This window comes from Chionomys nivalis, chromosome 4 (assembly GCF_950005125.1).
Source record: "Chionomys nivalis chromosome 4, mChiNiv1.1, whole genome shotgun sequence".
In the NCBI taxonomy this organism is placed as follows: Eukaryota; Metazoa; Chordata; class Mammalia; order Rodentia; family Cricetidae; genus Chionomys; species Chionomys nivalis.
The window spans coordinates 16,042,493-16,064,266 of NC_080089.1; the positions used below are offsets into that span (position 1 = coordinate 16,042,493).

A 21,774-nucleotide genomic window follows, 5' to 3' on the forward strand; every position below is an offset into this window, starting at 1 on the left:
CTTATGAAACATTGTCTGTTCTAGAGTTTAATGGAGATTTTAAGACATGGGGAGATGAGGTAGAAGAAGTGGCTCCCTGGCTGCTTGGGAGGAGAACTTGTCTTTTCTAGCTGGAATGATAAAAGGCTTTTAGAAGCGTACAGCGAAACACAGAGAAAAACATGAAGTCAGATTTCAGCTATCAGCCCGAGGCAGCAAGGAACACCCACGTGGGCAGGGCAGGCAGTGGTCACAGAAGTGTAAGATTGGAAACTCTTGCTCTTGGCAGTGTGCAGTGTTCACAGTGTTCACACACTGGTGAACCTTACTGGTCAACTGGTCACCAGTTGTTGTTACGCATGGCGGATGACCTCACTGGTCACCACCATCACAGTTAGACACTGAGGGATGACCTCACTGGTCACTGCTGTCTACGCTGCGGGATGACCTCACTGGTCACTGCTGTCATGGGGCTTGATCATAGAGGGTGTGAGTTATATTTTAGCTGTCTCTCATGACTGTAATCTCCTTCCTCTTCCTCCCCGGTGACTGTTGCAGGTTCACGAAGGCCTTCTGGGGAGCACAGTGCTGGTTACCAATAGCACAGACCCATCTCTTGCCTGTGAGAGAAGAAGTGTGGACCTCAGGGTCTATATGCTCTGCTTCCTCCCGTTTATAATTCTCTTGGTCTTCATTCGTGAGCTGAAGAATCTCTTCATACTTTCCTTCCTTGCCAACATTTCCATGGCCGCCAGTCTTGTGATAATTTACCAGTATGTTGTCAGGGTAAGTGTGCTCTGAGTAACCATCTTGTTCCCATGTACATGAAGGTTTGTTTGGAGGTGACATGGAGAAACCTGCCCACACATGGCACACAGACAGGCAGCCATTGTTGATTTCCCTGCAGGGGATAATGTTAATGTAGACGCTGAGAGGCCACATCTGGCCTGAATGTTCATGAGGATGCTTGTGGGTTCGCATCAGTGTTCTCAAACACCCCACCTTCCCTGTTAGCGCTCTTGTGAGACTGAGCATTGTGCTCCTGTATAGAGCCTCCTGTGACAGCACATTGAGTTACTGTGTGTGTTTATGCCTTTGAGTCGTTATGATGGCTATGAATGTAATTCTGTAAGCTTTTTTGCTTGCTTTTATGTGCAGTCGACTGCCATGGCGCACGTCTCTGACTCTTTGTTTGAAGATCATGCAGCAGTCAGAACTGAGGTCACTGTTTGAAGTCTCCAGACTCTTAACTCAGTTATGTCAGGCAGAGCAGGGACCCCAAGATAGTCGAGGATCCTGTGTTATTTCCTCATGATCTAATCTATCAAAGATATTATTCCAAGATAATCAAAAGATTTCCGAACAGTTCACAGAAACTCATATACCTGGTCCGTTTCACTTTTCCTCCCTCTGGATTCTCAGACAGGGTTGGTTGGGAAGGAGGTTGCCTGAGCCTCTCTGACATTCACAATCGCTTAGCTGGACGTGTTAGACTTGGTGGGGCAGAGAAGGCGGATCTCTCAGTGGAGGGAAGGGCGCAGGGAAGTGGCTGACATAGCATCCTGCTTACCCTACGCTGGCTTCCCTGTCACACATCTCTTCATAGCATGGAATTCTACATGCGCCTCGGCCATCACCAGCCTCCACGTTGCCCACATTACCCCATGCTTTCACACTCTGGTTTGCACAGTCTCTTTCCTTGGCCTTAAGTTCTACTTCAGAGAAGATTGTGGTAGTGGGGGGCAGACTGGGGAGTCTGGAAGGAGGTCATTGTGGTCAGTGGTTTGGAGCACGTGTGCTGCAGTATTACCTAGATTTCAGAGTGGAAGCATTACCATGGGTAGTGAATGGCGGTGGGGTCATCCGCATGAGGAGTAGGCTGTGTGTGTCATATCAGAGCACACACTGACACCAGGAGATCTGCACAGGGGCAGCTAAGGCAGTAGTCAGGAGCCAGGTGTCCTACGGAACTGAAGAAGTGGGGGTGCATGGAGACCACAGCAGTGCCTGGTGACTGTGGGCTCTGGCTTCTGAGTACGCCTGCGTAGTTCTGGTGTGGAGGAGACGTAGCCCAGGGGCTGCCTGGGACTGGCCAGTGGACATGTGTGGACACAAGGGCAACCATTGTTTCATTGGCTGTATCCTAATAGCGGAACCCTTAATGGAGGACGTAAAATGTTCACTGAATTTCATAAGCCCTGCTGCTCTGTGAAGCCTGAGAGAACGCGATTTTGCTCTTTAATTTTAAATAATTTGCATTTGATAAAGCTGTAACTAGGTTTTTTCTTTCTTTCTCTTTTCTGCAGAACATGCCAGATCCCCACAATCTTCCAGTTGTGGCTGGATGGAAGAAATACCCACTGTTTTTTGGTACTGCCGTGTTTGCTTTTGAAGGCATAGGAGTGGTGAGGATTAGCCATTACTTGTCTTTAAACTCTTAACACAAGAATTTTTATAGTCAAACTGTATAAAAATACATGATTTTTGGGGGCAGGGTGGGGTGGGGCTTAGTTTCTTGTATTCGTAGAACATGATTCCCAGTTTGGTGGGTGAGTGAAAAAAAATGAGAGAAAAGGAGGAGGTCAGGACTGCCCCTAAGGTGTGGAGATGTCAGCTGTAGATACAGGGTGAGGACAGCAGAGGGAGGAGTCCAGGCTGAACGTAACCGGCCAGCTAAACCAGACCCTGAGTGGAGAGGAGGGTGTGGCGGGAGCAAGGGAGGAGCCCCAGGCCTAGGCCAAGGAGGTTTCAGGTAGGGTGAGGTGAGGGGCGCTGAGAGGAGCCCCAGGAACTGAATGAGACCTGTTCTAGGTCTGAGACCTAGCAGTCAGGTAGTTTGTTTTTTCTACTGACCAGAAACTTATTCTTAGACATGTTTCTTAGGTTCTCTAAGTTTTTTCCTTGATAGATTTGATATGATTGTGTGGAAAAGGGATTTTGGCTGGCCAAGGGGAGACAGACCCCGCCACGCAGAGCTTCCATGGGAGGTATATTGAGAAAGAGGGAGTGGGGGAAGGGAAGGAGACCGAGAGTCAGACACACACACACACACACACACACACACACGAGAGAGAGAGAGAGAGAGAGAGAGAGAGAGAGAGAGAGAGAGCGCGAGAGAGAGAGAGCTGCTTGCTTTTTCAGAAGAAGGAAAGAGAGAGCCTGAATGGGCAGAACTTGTCTCTTAAAATAAAGGGACCTTTATTGCGTCCCTGCATACTACATAGTGACACAGCAGCCAAAGGACCCTGGTCTGGCCTGGGTACTGCCTGAGGGTGTCCTATCAGGTGACAGGCTAGCATAGTGCCTGAATTCTAACAAGTTTAAGTGATAATATTAAGCTAGATTTTTTTAAGGAATTTTTTTTTTGGGGGAAATTTCAAGCCTGTAAAAGCCTTAAAGTGTTATGCTGAAAACTTTTCTAAATATAATTTCAGAAAGTGGAACTCACAGACAAATTTGACTTGTTTGTGTCCCACATATTCTAGCATGCCCAAATAAAACTCTTTTTTCTATCGTGTGTTGGGGTTGTTTTGCCTGCAAGCATGTCTGTGCAGCAAGTGCATGCCTGGTTTCCGTGGAGGCCAGAAGAGGCTGTTGAGCCTTGCAATTGGAGTTACAGCTGTTTGTGAGCCAGCACATGGGCTCTGGGATTCAAAACTGATCCTCTGGAAGAGCAACCAGTGCTCTTAACCAGTGAGCAATCCCCCAAATAACACACTTTTTGAGAAGGCGCGTGTATTGGTGTGGGTCAGGGGAGTTCAGAGCACAACTCCCAGGAGATGGTTCTCACCTCTTACGTTATGGGGTAAGGACCCTCTTGTATCTGCTGTTGTGAGGTTCTAAGGGCCCTAGGTCGGAGAGCATCTAGGTAATTCTCTGTTTCTACCCGCTACCTCACACAGGAATGGTGGGAGTGTGGGTTCTGGTGACCAAACTCAGCCCGTCAGGTTTGCATGTCGGCCAGCCAGCCCCAACATCACATGCTATGGACTAGAATATTTGAAGGTTGTGGAAATAATTACAAAGTTATTGTCATGTGAAAGTCAAAGATAACTCTCCCATAGTTGTTTTGAGGTACAACATTATTGAGGTGCCAGTGCCAAGAGATACCTCCTGAGGCCTCCAACATGTTACATATTTTTACTAAAAATACTTTCAGTATTTATGGCCTAGAATTAGTAGGTTTAGGGAAATTAGAATATTAATGTCTCCTGTCTTCAGGGTCTGATGGTTTGCTGTCAGAACAAAAGCACTTGTATTGTTTCTCCTGTGAAGCAGATGGATGTCTCGCCCCACCCCTTTCCTAAGGCCGACTGCTGTCTGGGTTCTAACAAAGTCTTAGAAATTCTCACAGCTCCTCGCACTGCGTTGCAGCTGTAGATGTGTATTTAAATGTCTGTCTGTCAGGAGTTAGGATCTTAATCATTGGATATTTAATTAAGGGTTGGTTCTCTGACAGAGTCCAGCATACGGTCTCTCCTATAAGACCAGCTGACAGAGTCCAGCATACGGTCTCTCCTATAAGACCAGCCGCACTCTCCCACTTTCTCTTCTCTGTATTGTGGTCTTTAAAGTTTGCTGAGTTAGGACACAAGTCAGAGTTTCCTACGACATTTCTGTACACATATACCATCTACCTTGTTCTTAAACGTCTCTCACAGTCCTCCCTTCGTCTGGCTAGCCCCTTCCTTGACCACACAGTCCCTTCTTCTGCCGTACATTCCACTCCTGTTCCCATCCCTTCCCAAGACCTCTCTGTCCTTTTCTGTGGTTCCCTTCCTGCTCCCCCTAAACACGCCGCAGAGCGGTTATCAATGTGCATATGTATTCATCTGTATCTGTGGACGAGCTATAACTGCTCTGTCTCCTGCTCCCCCCACTGCACACACACGCAGAGCAGTTATCAGTGCGCATGTGTGTATTCATCTGTATCTGTGGACGAGCTATAACTGCTCTGTCTCCTGAGGGCTCAGAAGCAACACTCCTCACTCAGCACACTCAACTCGGAGACCTTGATTCTAAATGCCATGCTCCGAGGAAAGAACCATGTTCTGTGGAGAAGAATGTCTGATGAAGACTGAACCATGGAATTCAGCATGAATGTGGGGCTCTGTCCAGGCCAGAGAGGAAGGGGTGCTCACAGCAAGAGTGAGGAGTGGGTACCGGGGCTGCATACACGCCTGCTAGTCACACGCCTGCTAGTCACACGCCTGCTAGTCACACGCCTGCTAGTACACAGCAACCCAGGCTGTTAGGTTAAGTGGCAGAGTCCATGACAGAATGCTGGGTTGTAATGCAGTGTGCATGGCTTCTCTAGAAGCCCACGGTAATGTAAAGGGTTGAGCTAATGACTACGACGCAGACTCCCTAGCAGAACCGCCTCCCTCCAGGAGGCATAGGTCATTCTCACTTAGTTCTCAGGGAATTGGGAGACCCAGAGTATGATGAGGGAGTGGGGAGGTGGCTTTCCAGTATTGACGACTGAAGCACACCAGGGTGTGATGTCCTTCTCTAAAACCATGGCCCTGTCTGGAAACAAGGAAGGCACTGGAACAAACCTAGTTAGAGGGATGTTGTACAAAGCAGTTCCGCAAGTCAAGATAGCGAGCAGAGAGATTGAGAAGCCAGCCAGACCACAGGAGACCAAGGGAGCAACTGACAGACTCAGTGCGGTCAGTGCGGTATCCTGGATGGGCTCCTGCTGCAGAGAAAAGTCATCCATGGAGCAGCTAGAGAAATTGAAACAGAATTCGGAGTTCGGTCACTCTGGTTGGCCAGTGTTGGCTCAGTGTGAAACTGGCATATAAAGTGTTAATCATGGGAGAGCTGCTCCGGGGACATGTGGGAGCCATCTATGTTTCCCTTGGCATTCAAAAAACAAGTCTAAAATTAATCTGACCAGAAAAGGTGTATAAAAAGAATCTGCAGGTTGCCTGCTGAGAGATGATCTTCAAATCTTTTTAGGAATCAAAAAATAATGTAATATAAAAATCTGAGCGCAGGGACTGAGGAGGAGGTGTGTTGGTAAGTGCTTGCTGCATAAGGATGAGCCCATCCCCCACGTAAAAAGCTGGGTACAGGTGTGATGCTGGTGCTGGGACATGGGGACTGGGGATTCCTATTGCTCACAGCTGGACAGTGTAGTTCAACCAGGAAGCTCCAGGTTCAGTGAGATCTGTCTCAAAAAGCAAGATGGAAGCTTGGTGTGGGGGCACATGCCTTTAGTCCCGGAATGTGGGAGGCAGAGGCAGGTGGATGTCTGTGAGCTTGAGGCCAGGCTGGTCTACAGGCTAGCCAAGTACACATAGTGGTCTACAGGCTAGCCAAGGCTACACCGTGGTCTACAGGCTAGCCAAGGCTACGTAGTGATCTACAGGCTAGCCAAGTATACATAGTGGTGTACAGACTAGCCAAGTATACATAGTGGTGTACAGACTAGCCAAGTATACATAGTGGTCTGTAGGCTGGCCAGGTATACACAGTGGTCTACAGACTAGCCAAGGCTACATAGTGAGACATTCTCTAAACAGACCTGAGAGGGGGAAAACTAAGGTGGAAAACGATAGAGGAAGAACTGACATCAGCCACACACACACACACACACACACACACACACACACACACACACCACACAAGCATACATACATAGTCTACACATCACAAAGGAAAATAGCACATATATGTGGAATGAAGAAAAGATTTTACACAAGACAACAAAAGATCAGCTTTTTTAGTTACCCTCACTATTCTGAAGTTTCTGTATCCTGTTCCTTCAAAAATAGCTGTGTTCTGTATTCTCCATTTAGGTGCTTCCCCTGGAAAACCAAATGAAGGAGTCCAAACGCTTCCCTCAGGCCCTGAACATCGGCATGGCGATCGTCACAGTGCTGTACATCAGCTTGGCCACTTTAGGCTACATGTGTTTCCGTGATGGAATCAAGGGCAGCATTACACTGAATCTGCCCCAGGACATGTGGTAGGTAGAGGTGACTCAGCGCTCATAGTTAATGTGTTCTGTGTTCACCAAGATTTGATGGGGAAGATACATTTTCTGATTTATGATTTGAGCATTTAAACTTTTTCATGATCTCATTATTTGTGGAACTAAAAATGCATTTGACAAGCTTTTAAAATCTCAAGTAGGAGACATGGGTAGAAACAGTAACAATCTTTATTCACGGAAGTATTTAAGGAAAATCTTACTGGAGAAGGGACTGAAGAGAAAGCATGCAGACAGAAAGATGCCCCTGATCACAGCTGAGACACGGGGAAGGACTGGGGCAGGAGTACATGAAGGGATGCTTGTACGTATTGCCAGTTCAAGCTTGGGTGTGTGACTTGTCCTTCCCTTCCCTACAGCACAGCTCTTCCCTGATGCCTACTTGCGGTGGTTCTCAAGTCAGAACAGAGCAAGTTGGGACTTGGTGACTCAGAGACCATTCAGTTTAGCTAGCAAGTTATCTGATTTTCAGCTGGACAAAGGCCTCCAAAAATCACCCTGAGAAATTTTCCATCTTGAAAAGTAGGAGAGCAAGTCAGGGTAGAGAGAGATTTCCTTTAGAAAGAGTCTGTTGGAACCTCTTTACAGAGCGGCTGGGTGCAGCCTGTCCTCTGGTTTGTGGACCTGGGAAGGTAATAGGAGCTAATAGTCCCCTGGCCGAGAGATACAGGGTGGCGCTGTTCCTTCAAAGGTTAGAGTGTTCCAGAAAGTGAGCATGCAGAATGGCCCTGGAATGAGGTGTTTCTTCATGTCTCCCGTGCACAACTCAGAATGCACAGCTCTGTGGATACTTAAAACCCAAGTGTGAACAGAGGTTGAAAAGTTGAGAGAAACTGTTAAGTGTTATTGAAAGCACAGATGCCAATGGTAAAAAACAACTGGGCTTTAGAAACAGAATAGGTAAAAGTGAAATAAATGGGTGCTTTCACACAGTGTGTTTGAACACGGTCATTGCCATATTACCCTTCTGGGGTTGGAAACAGCCTGTGCAGTGTGTGAAGAAGACATTGGAGCAGTGCTCCCCAGCACACCAGATGATAGTGCCGCACGTGGACCGGTGCTGACACTAACCAGGGTTAGCCTGTCAACTCCAACTTTCTGTCCGTGGAATGCAACTATATTTATATGCAAAAATAGTGTTTTCATTTTAATCTATACTATCAGCCATACTTTGAAAACATAACAGTAATTAGGAAAAAGCAGTGTTCCTCTTTTAAGTGAATAATGAACTAATAAGAAGGTTTGTTTAGTTCTCTACAGCTGCTTATCAGAACGTGAGAAAAATAATCATTTGGTAATTTTACCTATTTTCAGCCACAACCATTTATAGTTACATTTTAAGGCCCTAGCTAAATATGTCCTTGGGTAATTTTTAAATTAAGATTTATTATTTCCAGCCCCGAGGACTTTTCTTTTCCTAATTATGTTATTTGCCGTATTTTCAAGTTTACTTTTACTCAGTCCTACTTCTAGTCCTAAGATGAACACACTGTGGCAAAGCTTGTTGAATTCTCATTCGGTCACAGACTAGAGAGCTGTTTACACTTCTTAAGGCTGAGGTCTTAAGATGTCAGAAATAAGCTTAAGCCCTAATTAATGACTGACGAAAGTGAGTCCTGTATATCCTTTTAGGATAATGGGATTTGTTCCAGGGAGAAACACTTTCCCCTGTGCTTCACTCTCTCGGAGAGGCTGTGGACCCGGGCGTTTCCACAGAGAGAGAACCCAGGAGGCGCTCACTGCCCCAGCTGCGGCCCAGCCTCTTAGCTCAGCCCCAGAGTCAGGCACACCCCAGCCACAGCCTCCGTTCTAGTTTGTTCTTAAAACATGCAAGTGGGTATTTCTTTAGATTATTTTAAATATAAAAAAATATTTTAAAAAGTCAACATGTTAAAGTACTGAAATACAGTGATTATCATTGATAGCTCAGAGGCGTTGGTTTATTGTTGCTCTGATTCTTATGAGCCCACACATTCCCCACACCTCACTGAAAATGTCGCTTTCTCTAGACAAAGGAATTTGCTAAGCTTTTCCTGAGGAGGGCTGGAGAATTGGCTCAGCCTTTCAGAAAACTTGTTGCTCATCCAGAGGACCTGGTTCTATTCCCAGTATCCAGGTGATGGCTCACAGCCATTTGTAATTCCAGTTCCAGGGGATCTGATGCCCCCTTCTGGCCTCCAAAGGCAGCAGACACTCACACGGTACATAGACACACATGTAGGTGAAACACATAAAATACTAAATCAATGAATTATGAAAGAGAAAGCAGTGAGGGGCAGGCTCAGTCTAAAGACTATCACACAGTTTATACACGCCTTGACACACTAGTCTTTACATGGAGTCCTCCAGAGATGACCACTTAGACACAGTTTGCAGCCAATTTAAGGTCTTTATTGTAGCTGGCTGGGACTACACTCAAATATTTGGGACCCAACTGTAGCCCTGAATATTTAGAGCAAGGGGCTTTTAAAGGCAAAAAGCACCTCCTGGCAGCTGCAGGAGGGAGATTTTATGTAAGCAAGCAGTTCAACAGAAGCTAAGATAAGCAGTTAGCTGGAGAGGAGGTTGGCGCAAGCTGGTCATTTAACAGAAGCTAGAGGTGAGTTAGCTGGAGCATCCTGACCTTGCTTCCTAGAATTGAGTTGGGTGAATTTCCACGGCTTTCTCCATCAAGGCAATCAACTTCTAGTTGAGCCTGAAATGGCCTCTGTACTGTCTTGCCCTGTCAGACTACCCTGGATCCTGTTAGTCTGTGCAGCTCTCTGTGAATCATATAAAATGAGTAATTAGAGAATTCTAAAGACACATCTAAAGCTGAACACTGATGTGCACTTTTGAAGTCCTGACCTCAAAGGGATAGGTTTACATCACAAGCAAGCTGCAACCAGTCTGTTCTCTTGTCCCTGAGAATTCTAACAGGCAGCGGTGCAGCTTAGAGAACTCAGCTGGTTGAGATGATCCAGGTGTGCCTTCCTGTGTCCTCTGCCCACAGAAATGTCAGGCAAAGAGAGCTCAGATTGAGAGCCTAATCTGACATTTTCTTCTACATGTATATCACTGGGGCTGTGAGTCAGTATTTCAAAGAAATATACGGATATTCAAGTTTTTGAAAGAACGTTGAAAAAAATTATTGCTTTGAAAACTTTGAAAGTATCTTCATGGGACTGAGTGCAAGCTGGAGTACTGGCTTGGTCCTAAACACAATCTTCTAAGCACCGTGTCCCCACGTCCATGCTCAGCCTCACCAGGCTGGTCAGAAGGAGTTGTCTGTATGATGACTAGAAATGGAGTTAGTGGGGGTTAGTTTTTGTTTGGCTTTGTGTTTTCTTCTTCCTTGAGATAGAGTTCTCAGTCTGTAGCCATAGGTCTGGTCTAGAAATTACTATGTATGTAGCCCAGACTGATGTGGAACTCAGAGCAGTCCTGCACTGGCTTCCTGGCTGCTGACACTATCGTTGTACCCCACCACATCTACCTTGTTGGATTTTCACCTTTGCTTAGGAGGTCTCTAAACTGGCTTGTGATGTTTATTTTTTGTTTGCTCCTAAAAATTAAAAAAGAGGAAAGTCAGTCACATTAAGAAAAACTAAATGTTGAATTTCTTTTTTTCCAACAGGTTGTATCAGTCTGTGAAAATTCTGTATTCCTTTGGCATTTTCGTGACCTATTCAATTCAGTTCTATGTTCCAGCAGAGATCATTATCCCTGGAGTCACTGCCAGACTTCATGCCAAATGGAGGCGAATCTGTGAATTTGGGATACGGTCCTTCTTGGTTAGTATCACCTGTAAGTATCCATGCATACTGTCATAATAGTTGAGTTGCATGTGTAAAATGAGAACTGCTTAAATTATATAGTTTGCAATTTTTTTTAAAGACACAGGGCTATGTTTGCATTTGTGTAGATCAGGGCAGCTTTGAACTCAGTCCTCCTGCCTCAGCTTCCCAAATTCCAAGATGGCAGGTTTGCACCACCACTCCTGGCTTAGCCTTTAAGCCTTAGCAGGAGTTCCACAGGAGTGAGGTGGGCAGAGTGGGGCACCCTGGGTACTGCTCAGTGTACCACCTCAGAACGCCAGCTTTGCTCACGAGGGTGATGTGACCTTTATTTCTCTACTTCAGAAACAATGTCTTAAGGAGATGATTTGCAACTATATGTGCATCCAGATTTCATCCAGTTTTTTGCTTTTTGGTACTAGAACAAAGGACCTTACACATGCCAGGCATGCACTGTACCCCCAAGTTAATCCCCAGATCTTGTTGTTTTTGAGGGCCTTGCTATGTATGTAGCCCACGCTGGCCTGGATTTCATGATCTTCTGTCTCGGAAACCCAGTTTCTGGGATTCAGGTTTTCACTGCCACAGAGCTCACCCTGCTTTGCCCACTCATTTCGTCTCCTGCACTGCCTCCTCTTGCTCAGCAGCATGGGCTCGTGCTCGTGGTTATCACCCTCTGGTGTGCTGTCCTAGAGAGGCTGGTTAGAGCTCTGCTGTAAGAGCTGATGCTCTCTCTGTTCCCGGTTATTCATGGCGCACCACACTGTTTTGTATGATATAGACTCTGCTGTGTGGCGGGCAGAGGAACTCAGTGCTCTGAATTAGATGCTCCAATCTCATAGCAAAAACTTCATAGTTGTTTACATGAGAAATGTTATTGATAAGGATGAGTCCAGAAAGTGTTTCTCTGGTTTGTCCCTCGTTAGCTGAGAATAAGTTATGTCAGTTTCCCCATAAGCAGTAACTTCCGCTAACCACTTTCATTGTCAAAAATGATTGTCCACAGTTAGTCCCTTAAATAGCAACCATGTCAACAGAAGCCATTTTTCAATAGGTGCCGGGGCGGTTCTCATTCCTCGCCTCGACATCGTGATCTCCTTCGTTGGGGCTGTAAGCAGCAGCACGCTGGCCCTGATCCTGCCGCCGCTCGTGGAAATCCTTACGTTTTCTAAGGAGCATTACAACATATGGATGATCCTGAAAAACATCTCCATAGCATTCACTGGAGTCGTCGGCTTCTTGTTGGGCACGTATGTCACTGTTGAAGAGATTATTTATCCAACTACAGTAGCTGTAGCAGGCACCTCCCAGAGTCTCTCTCTGAATGTGAACTCCACATGCGCAGCATCTGGGCTGTGAGTCCTCGGTTGTTGTCCCATTCTAACAGCAAATTAAGAACCAGTACAGTCACCATACATTTAAGCACAGTGCCAAACTCTTGTTTTGGTTGGCAGAGTATTGCAATTGGACTGGGACCTGGCCATCTTTTGCAGCTACGGTAAACCATGGCAGGTTCTTGCTTTTATCTAATGACAATGAAAAATTTAAAATTAGCTTTGAAAAACTGAAAAAAATTAAAATCCAAAACTTAAAACAATAAGCATACCCTATTATTTGTTTCTGTAAGAAACACTTTGAATAAGAATTAATTTTCTTGCCACTATTGAGAAGATAAAGGCATTTAACATTGTGGAAATTAAATAGGGACATAGTTAATAGGATCTTTCTGGAGATTCCCATAATAGCGAAGTAAGCCTCCTGTGTATGTGTATGAAAATGCATCAATTGCATTTTTATTGCATGGGTAATGCTTCTGACAGCCCCTGGAAGGACAGATGATTCCCACTGACCGTCATGTAGACATTAGAAAGCTCGCAGAGCCAGAATCACCTCACTGTTAGGCTCTACAGACAGTAGGGCTCCATAGTCACTGGGAAGTACTGAGCAAGGTTCTGATCTGTTTGGGTTGTGGGCAAAAAGGCCGCTGAGGTTTCTGGAATTCCCCTCCCTTAGTTACTGTCTTAGTTGGGGTTTCTCTTGCTATGACACAGCATCATGACCAAAAGCAACCTAGGGAACAAAGAGTTGATTTCAGTTTATAGTTTCACATCACAGCCATCATCAGAGGAAGACAAGAACTCAGGGCAGGAACCTGGAGGCAGGCGCTGATGCAGAAGTTATGGGACGATACTGCTCATGGCTTTGTCAGCCTGCGTTCTATAGCTTCCGGGACCACCAGCCCAGAGGGGGCACCACCAGCCCGGAGGTGGCACCACCCACCATGGACTGGGCCCTTCCAAACTATCCCACAGACTTACCCACAGGTTAGTCTTACAGAGACATTTTCTCAGCTGAGTCTCTCTTCCAAATTGACTCTAGATGTTTCAAGACAGGGCAGTTACCATTGTAGGAAATGGAACCTCAGAATGTCAGGTGACTTCGTCAAGAGCACTTATCCTAGTCAAGAGAACCTGAAATTTGTTCCATACAGAGATTTTTTGAAAATTATTTTTCATGTCACAGTCAAGAAAGATGAAAAATTACAGCTTAATTTAGTGTAGATTTTATTCAGTTATATTTTCATCTTTGAGAGTGTGTGCCTGATATATTTGAATATATGTGACAGAAAATCCAAGAATCCTGCCTGTGACTTTACAGACCTCATACAGAAAGAGAAGCTAACATTTCCTTAAACAGGGAGGCTGGCTAGCTGTGGAGTATGCTGGCCACAGGAGGTGGGGCCTCCTTGAACAGCCGGGTCAGCTGGCTAGCTGTGCAGTATTCTAGTCGCATGTCCCCTTGCCCCTTTGGGTTTTCAGGAATCATAGGTATGTGACAGAGTACAGGATTTTGGATCGTCCTAGCCCTGTAGCAACTCCTTACTGTAATCTCCCCGTGACCTGAATGGGCAGAGGGACTTAAAATGGATACTTAGGAGACTTGAAACAATTAGGAACTGTCTAGAAAATACCGAGACGCTTCAGGCATTGTCATAGAAAATGTCTCCTTCCTTCCATCTCCAAACACACTAGCCAAGGCAAACAAGCTCATTTGATGATGAAGATGGAATTCTAGCATTTAAAGGAATGAGTGCTGGGTCTTCTGGACTTCTCAGCCCTTGGTTCTCCTGTGCGTTAGTCTGTAAGATGTCATCAAGCTCTCTGTGGAATTTCTATTTTTCTATGTATACGTTAACGTATTCAGGTTCAGCTTTGCTTACATTATTACTTTGTCTTCAACTGTGAGCCTATAAATGTATCAGAAGCTTTATTTTGGTATGAATTCATAAGAACCAAAACTTTAAAAACATTTATGTTAGATATTTCTAATAGTTGTTTATGGTATTTTATGTTAAATCGTTACTCCACGTCTCTAGTCTTGTCGAGCCTGTGGGTGAGGCTGTGAGGACAGTAGTTTCATAGGAATTCGACTGTGAGCACTGTAGTAGATATTTAAAAATGTGCAATGGCGTACAGGGGTTAAAAGGTCACGGCTCGGGGCAGCGTGAGCTCTTGTCAGCTGCCTTCGTGCCGTACTCCACGCTCAGTTTTAGTTTTGCATCTCCACCTGTTACTTGTGGAATTCACCAGGTGCGATGGGTTTTTACACAGTGGGTCACTGCAGGACTCACAGTGTGACATCTCCTCAGTCAGGATTTCCCGCACAGTGGGCTGCTGCACCAGCACCCATGCGGAAGTCCCCAGGTTATCAACTCAAGAGAAGTCCTCGACAGAAAGGAGCGTAGGCTGACAGAAGGAGAAAGTTTTCAGTTTTATTGTGAAACACTGTTTAGATACAAACTGTAAAAGGCATACACTCTTGTTCTTTAAGGGTGCCCAAAGATATATTTATCATTTCATCACTTTTCTATAATATTTAGTTGTACATAATTTTCTAAAGATTTTTGGAGAAGATATTTTGATTCTAGCAGCTGTTTCTTTTGTTTGGGGGCCTACTAGAAGGGGAGGCGGCCACCCACGTTGAACTCATGTTTGCTACTTCCCATCACACTGGGAACTTTCCCAGAAAGCTAGTCAATTGTGTGGGTGCCATTTCCACTGTGGGGCGGTGAGAGGAAAGCCATGGGCTAACCTCAGTTATCTGCCACCTGCTTCTGTTCCCTGAGCTCCAGAGAGTGTTCCCTGGCATCTGAGGGCACTCGTCAGAACACTGGTCCCACACAGCTTTTAACACGCTACCCAGCTTCTTCATGGTTAAGAAGCGGGAGCCGAGAGAGTTTCAGCTTAGATAGTCACTTATAGAAAGCAAACTGGCATTTGCTGTGCCCCACTACTTCCCGTTCTGTTCTCTCTGATTTGTCACCAAAGCCGGTGAGTCTTGTGAGATGGCCTCCTTAGACTGTTTGTAATCCATTTATGGCGGTGCACTTGTGAGTTACCCGACAGGGTTTGAGCTTTGCTATGTTCCTAGTCCTAGAACATGTCAGCTTAAGTGCGTATGGGTGCCATGTCTCACGACATCTTAACAGCTCCCTGTTCCACTTCAGTCCCCACAGATGCCAGTGCGGTGATTGCTGGCAACATACATTAGATATTGTACACAGCTCCCTTTCCTTCCAAGATGGAAAAGATACAGAACAAGCCCATGGAGATAATAAGTACACTTGTTTATATCAACAGATGTTAACTGTAGAGCAGTAAAACCATTGGTTTTATAATGCATCAATAGTGTAGAATTATAAAATATTGGAAATGGGTTTATTTTGATCAGCTCGGCTCAGCTCTCTTCCCTTAATTAAGAAGATGTGAGAAATTTGTCTAGGAGGTAGCAGACTGCTTCCTCTCATTAAATGACTGTATGTACTTGACCTCACATGACTTACTTCCTGGATCGGCTTGGTTTAGACCCAGCATTTAAAAGAAATATGTCTAGGTCTAGAATTGATTTCCTAGCAGGCGGAATGACAAATCACCCAACTGCTCAGATTTCCTGTTAGAACTGACTACTCTCTAGGTGTATCCATGCATGTCACCCCAGAGGGACTCACAGCTGACTCCATTTCGGCTGTTCTGCCACAGATTGGACCAGAATGATGATCACACGGGAAAACGTGTTTGTGACATGAAAAAGTCAGGCTGTAGATCTTTGTTTTTCATTGTTAGCTTTATTGAAAGTCAAGTGTCATTGGACTTGTGTCTTATAATTTATTATTCTTTGTAAAAGAATTTGGAAAGTGAAAGTACTGTGACTTCTGAATTGTCAATAAAGTATAATTATTTTGCTTGCTATTAAATGCCTTTTAAGTTTTTCATTTATAAGGTTAAATAAAATGGAAAATATCCTAGCTAAAAGCGCACAAGTAAAGTGTTTTGTTTTTTTAAAGTTTTCAAATGTATTTATTATTATTGTATGTGTACGCCTGGCTGTGTGGTTGCACGCGCTCCATGTGGAGCTCAGAGGACTACTTGTGGAGTTGCCTCTCCTCTTACACGGGTGGGATCAAACTTGGGTCCTCAGGCTTGCGTGGCAAGCGTCTTTAATCACGTAGCCATTTTGCTGTCCCCACCTATTTTTTAATTGCTTAAATTTCATTTCATTGTTACTACTGTGTGTGAGAGAGAGATGCCTGAATATTTTCATGATATGACAAATGGTGTAAGCAGTCTTTATGGCTATTAAATGCCTCAAAGGTCTACAAGTAGATTATAAATGAGAGGACCCTTAGACCTATGTACCCAGGGTGGCATGACTCAATTTACCATTTTTTTTTTTTTAATTTCAAAAACTCTTGGGCGTTAAATGCTGCCACCACTAAGGACTGAACGGTTGAGATGATGAGCATGTCAGCTCCCTGACTTGAATAGTACGCATTTTATACATGTATTAAAACCTCATCTTGTACCCCAAAGGAAGAGTAAAGCACCCTGGGCAGGCATTGCATAATAAAATTCCAGGTCAGTGTGGACTACAGAAGAAGACCCTCTCTCAAAAACAAAGCCAAGAAGCAAAAGTCCCTTGTAAGTAGAACATACGTTTGACCCACAAGATACGAAACAGGAAAACAGCCCTCCATCTCCTCATCATAATATGTAGGGGATGTTTCCATAATGAGAAGCCATGTCCAATCATCCACCATCTGTGACTAAACCTAATAAAAGTCTATTCCTAGTTTGTGTTACAAGGAAGGTCCTGAAATCCTGGTCCCTTCTCCATGTGGGAAGCAGCACGCATCCATTTCTGTTTATTTCTTTATTTTTTCCTCACCAGTGCCAGCACCACACTCAGAGCATGGCTTCTGCAGTCACCATTGGAGGGAAAGAATAAGCAGGGACAGGAAGAGAGACAGGACATTTCTACCTTCTGTTCCTTTGTTAATTGTTGCTGCCTTTTAAGCTGGAGCTGTCCTAGTCAGTAATTGCAGCTCCACCCCCACCAGCAGGTTAGGCTGCCGGAGCCACAGCCTGGGGAAATTCTGCTCCCTCAGGCTCTGCTCTCAGTTACTGAGGGAATTTATCTAAACCTTTGTCCCTCCAAAGAACTCAGAGTTCAAAGGTTGAGGTCAAATCCTGCTCCCCAGCTAGGCTGAATATCAAGCAGCTCTCCTAGCTTACCTCCTCCAGTCTCTTGAGAAGTTCTAGTGCCCAGGGGCATCCGTTTTAGATGAACTCTTGAGTCACCTTCTACGAGTCTGGGTTCATGGATTTTTCTCTGCTGCGGCTAAGACAATACTATTAGTATGTCAGAAGTTTCCTGAAGCAGGAGTATTAGGGTGTTTTCAATTTTTTAAAAATATATATTTTTTTAAATTAAGAATTCAATGGAGTGGTTTTCATTTGGGATGTCAGTGTGGCTTCTATGCTTGACATAAAAGTCCCCACTAACCGTCCCCCCCAAATGTTTTAGTGCTTCTCCTCATCCCTCCTTATAAGCCCTTCTCCATCTGGCTCCTCCCTACAACTTCCGGTCAGTTAGTTGGGGCGCAGCCTCCTGACTGCAGGTGAATTTTATTTAATCAAACACATTTTTTTTTGCATCATTAAACAAATGTTCCAGAGCATAAACAAAAAGTAACACACCTTAAAGTAAAATTCTACAACAACCTTCATGTTACTGCCTGGAACTAATCATGTGGTCTTTAGCTACTAGTCAAAAGAGGAGCTGGGAAAGAGCCAGTAGGAAGAGGAAGTAGGATTGAGAACATATATTGAGTTTCATATGAGACTCTAATAAGAATATTTTATGTTTAAAAAAACAATTGAGTATAATTTTGAAATATGAAATTTAAAACTAATGCATAGTACAGTTAAGAAAATTTGAATTTAAGGATTCCTATTTGAGATATGCTGTGGACCTCCGAGAAAACTCACGGCCGTCCACATGGTTTATTTTTGTCTCAATCATGAGCACTGGAGTGCCAGAGCAGCCATGCGATCACAGCCACATTAAGAGCATCCCTGCCCACACACCCTTTTCCTGAGGTGTGGAGACTTGGGCTGGACTAGAACCCGAGGAGTGCTGATTTTATTAGCACTGCCAGCTGGGCATCGACATGGGACTCCGAGGGCGTACTGGTGGAGGGATTGTTTGTTACAATAAGGTGGGGAGGAATGGGGCTCTTCAGCGTTTTCTGTTGCTGTGGTAAACACCCGATCAAAAGCAGCTTGGAGAGGAAGGGCTTTGTTTGGCTTATGCCATGTCACAGTCCCCCACTGAGGGGAGCCAGGGCAAGAACTCCAGCAGGAGCAGCAGCAGAACCCATGGATGAGAGCTGCTGTTCTAATAACTTCTGTTGCTGTGAAGAGACACCATGACCATAGGAAGACTAGATAGTTATAGTTTTCCTTTTTTACCAGACTCAGAAAAGGAACTCACTAAAGAAGTGACATTAAAAGAGAATCTGATAACGCAAATTAAAATAGAAAGTGAATTAGGAAGTCATTGTTTTTTTTTACTGCTGAGTAGTACTCTGATATGTATATATTCCATACTTTCTTCATCCATTCTTCCATTGAAGGGCATCTAGGTTGTTTCCAGGTTCTGGCTATTACAAACAATGCTGCTTTGAACATAGTTGAGCATATACTTTTGTTGTATGATAGGGTATTTCTTGGGTATATTCCCAAGAGTGGTATTGCTGGGTCCAGGAGTAGGTTGATCCCGAATTTACTGAGAAACCGCCACACTGCTTTCCAAAGTGTTTGCACAAGTTTGCATTCCCACCAGCAATGGATGAGTGTACCCCTTTCTCCACAACCTCTCCAGCAAAGGCTATCTGTAGCGAGCTGCGTGGAGTCACACCTGATGGCTATGTGTAGAGAGCTGCGTGGAGTTGCACCTGATGGTGCTGGCTCCCGCCCTCCGCAAGTGCTCTCTGTGATAATCAACTCCTAATATCAACTAGGCCTGACTTATGCTATTATCACGCAATGATTGTCAGCTGCTTGCATATGCGTGGACCTATGGGCAGTGCCCACCTGGCAATCCGGGGTTGGTTGCCCATGCCTACTTAAGGGTTGGGAGAGTTTTGCCCGAGGAGAGAGGGAGAGAGGGAGAGTGAGTGAGTGAGTGAGTGAGTGAGAGAGTGAGAGAGTGGGAGAGAGAGGGAGAGAGAGAGAGAGATTTTACAATTGTTAACAAGGTCCTGAATAAACTGCTTAGCAAGAAGAGCTCCAGTGTTGCACGTCCTTCTTGCTGGCCGAGGGGGACTGCGACAGCTATCATTAGTGTTTTTTTTTTTTTTATTAATTAATTAATTTAATTATTAAAGATTTCTGCCTCTTCCCCGCCACCACCTCCCGTTCCCTCCCCCTCCCCCAATCAAGTCTTCCTTCCTCCTCAGCCCAAAGAGCAAGCAGGTTTCTCTGCCCTGTGGGAGGTCCAAGGACCACCCACCTCCATCCAGGTCTATTAAGGTGAGCATCCAAACTACCTGGGCTCCCACAAAGCCATTACATGCAATAGGATCAAGAACCCATTGCCATTGTTCTTCAGTTCTCAGTAGTCCTCATTGTCCATTATGTTCAGCGAGACCGGTTTTGTCCCATGCTTTTTCAGTCCCCGGCCAGCTGGCCTTGGTGAGTTCCCGATAGATCATCCCCATTGCCTCAGTGTGTGGGTGCACCCCTCGCAGTCCTGAGTTCCTTGCTCGTGCTCACTCTCCTTCTGCTCCTCCTTTGGATCGTGAGACTTCAGTCCAGTGCTCCAATGTTGGTCTCTGTCTCTGTCTTCTTTCATCGCCTGATGAAGGTTAATATTCAGGGGGATGCTTATATGTTTTTCTTTGGGTTCACCTTCTTATTTAGCTTCTCTAGAGTCACGAATTATAGTCTCAATGTCCTTTATTTATGGCTAGAAACCAAATATGAGTGAGTACATCCCATGTTCCTCTTTTTGGGTCTGGCTTACCTCACTCAGGATAGTGTTTTCAATTTCCGTCCATTTGTATGCAAAATTCAAGAAGTCATTGTTTTTTACTGCTGAGTAGTACTCTAATATGTATATATTCCATACTTTCTTCATCCATTCTTCCATTGAAGGACATCTAGGTTGTTTCCAGGTTCTGGCAATTACAAACAATGCTGCTATGAACATAGTTGAGCATATACTTTTGTTGTATGTTTGGGCATCTCTTGGGTATATTTCCAATAGTGGTATTGCTGGGTCAAGAGGTAGGTTGAACCCGACTTTCCTGAGAAACCGCCACACTGCTTTCCAAAGTGGTTGCACAAGTTTGCATTCCCACCAGCAATGGATGAGAGTGCCCCTTTCTCCACAACCTCTCCAGCAGAGGCTATCATTGGTGTTTTTGATTTTAGCCATTCTGACCGGTGTAAGATGGTATCTTAATGTTGTCTTGATTTGCATTTCCCTGATTGCTAAGGAAGTTGAGCATGATCTTAAGTGACTTTTGGACATTTGAACTTCTTCTGTTGAAAAGTCTCTGTTCAGCTCAGTGCCCCATTTTATAATTGGATTGATTAACCTTTTACGGTCTAATTTCTTGAGTTCTTTGTATATTTTGGATATCAGACCTTTGTCAGTTGCGGGGTTGGTGAAGATCTTCTCCCAGTCAGTGGGTTGCCTTTCTGTCTTAGTGACAGTGTCCTTTGCTTTACAGAAGCTTCTCAGTCTCAGGAGGTCCCATTTATTCAATGATGTCCTTAGTGTTTGTGCTGCTGGGGTTGTACGTAGGAAGTGTTCTCCTGTGCCCATGTGTTGTAGAGTACTTCCCACTTTCTCTTCTATCAGATTCAGTGTGTTTGGACTGATATTGAGGTCTTTAATCCATTTGGACTTGAGTTTTGTGCATGGTGATATATATGGATCTATTTTCATTCTTCTACAGATTGACTTCCAGTTTTGCCAGCACAATTTGTTGAAGATGCTCTCTTTTTTCCATTGTATACTTTTAGCTCCTTTATCGAAAATCAGGTGTTCATAGGTTTGTGGGCTAAAGTAAGGGTCTTCTATTCTATTCCATTGGTCGACTTCTCTGTTTTTATGCCAGTACCAAGCCGTTTTCAGTACTGTAGCTCTGTAATAGAGTTTGAAGTCAGGGATGGTAATGCCTCCAGACAATCCTTTATTGTATAAGATTGTTTTGGCTATCCTGGGTTTTTTGTTTTTCCATATAAAGTTGATTATTGTCTTCTCCAGATCTGTGAAGAATTTTGATGGGATTTTGATGGGGATTGCGTTGAATCTATAGATTGCTTTTGGTAGAATTGCCATTTTTACTATGTTGATCCTCCCAATCCAAGAGCAAGGGAGGTCCTTCCATTTTCTGGTGTCCTCTTCAATTTCTTTCTTCAAAGACTTAAAGTTCTTGCCAAATAGATCTTTCACTTCCTTGGTCAGAGTTACCCCAAGGTATTTTATGCTATTTGTGGCTATCGTGAAAGGTGATGCTTCTCTGATTTCCCTCTCTGCTTCCTTATCCTTAGTGTATAGGAAGGCAACTGATTTTTTGGAGTTGATTTTGTATCCTGCCACATTACCAAAGGTGTTTATCAGCTGTAGGAGTTCTTTGGTAGAGTTTTTGGGGTCGGTTATGTATAC

At 44.6% G+C, this 21,774-nt stretch overlaps 1 protein-coding gene across 3 annotated transcripts in view; it reads left to right on the plus strand.

The window, feature by feature from the left end:
• Nucleotides 1–16,045, plus strand: part of Slc36a4 (solute carrier family 36 member 4) — a 39,712-nt gene extending 23,667 nt beyond the window's left edge. For 2 of the 3 annotated variants that reach the window (XM_057767606.1, XM_057767608.1), the window contains 5 exons: nt 538–765; nt 2,286–2,384; nt 6,786–6,955; nt 10,596–10,765; nt 11,810–16,045. In XM_057767606.1, the coding sequence (XP_057623589.1) occupies nt 538–765; nt 2,286–2,384; nt 6,786–6,955; nt 10,596–10,765; nt 11,810–12,114 (972 nt within the window). In that variant the 3' untranslated portion in view covers nt 12,115–16,045. The remainder of the gene's footprint in view (nt 1–537; nt 766–2,285; nt 2,385–6,785; nt 6,956–10,595; nt 10,766–11,809) is intronic. The other variant, XM_057767607.1, reaches the window with a different exon arrangement.
• Nucleotides 16,046–21,774: the final 5,729 nt, after the last annotated feature.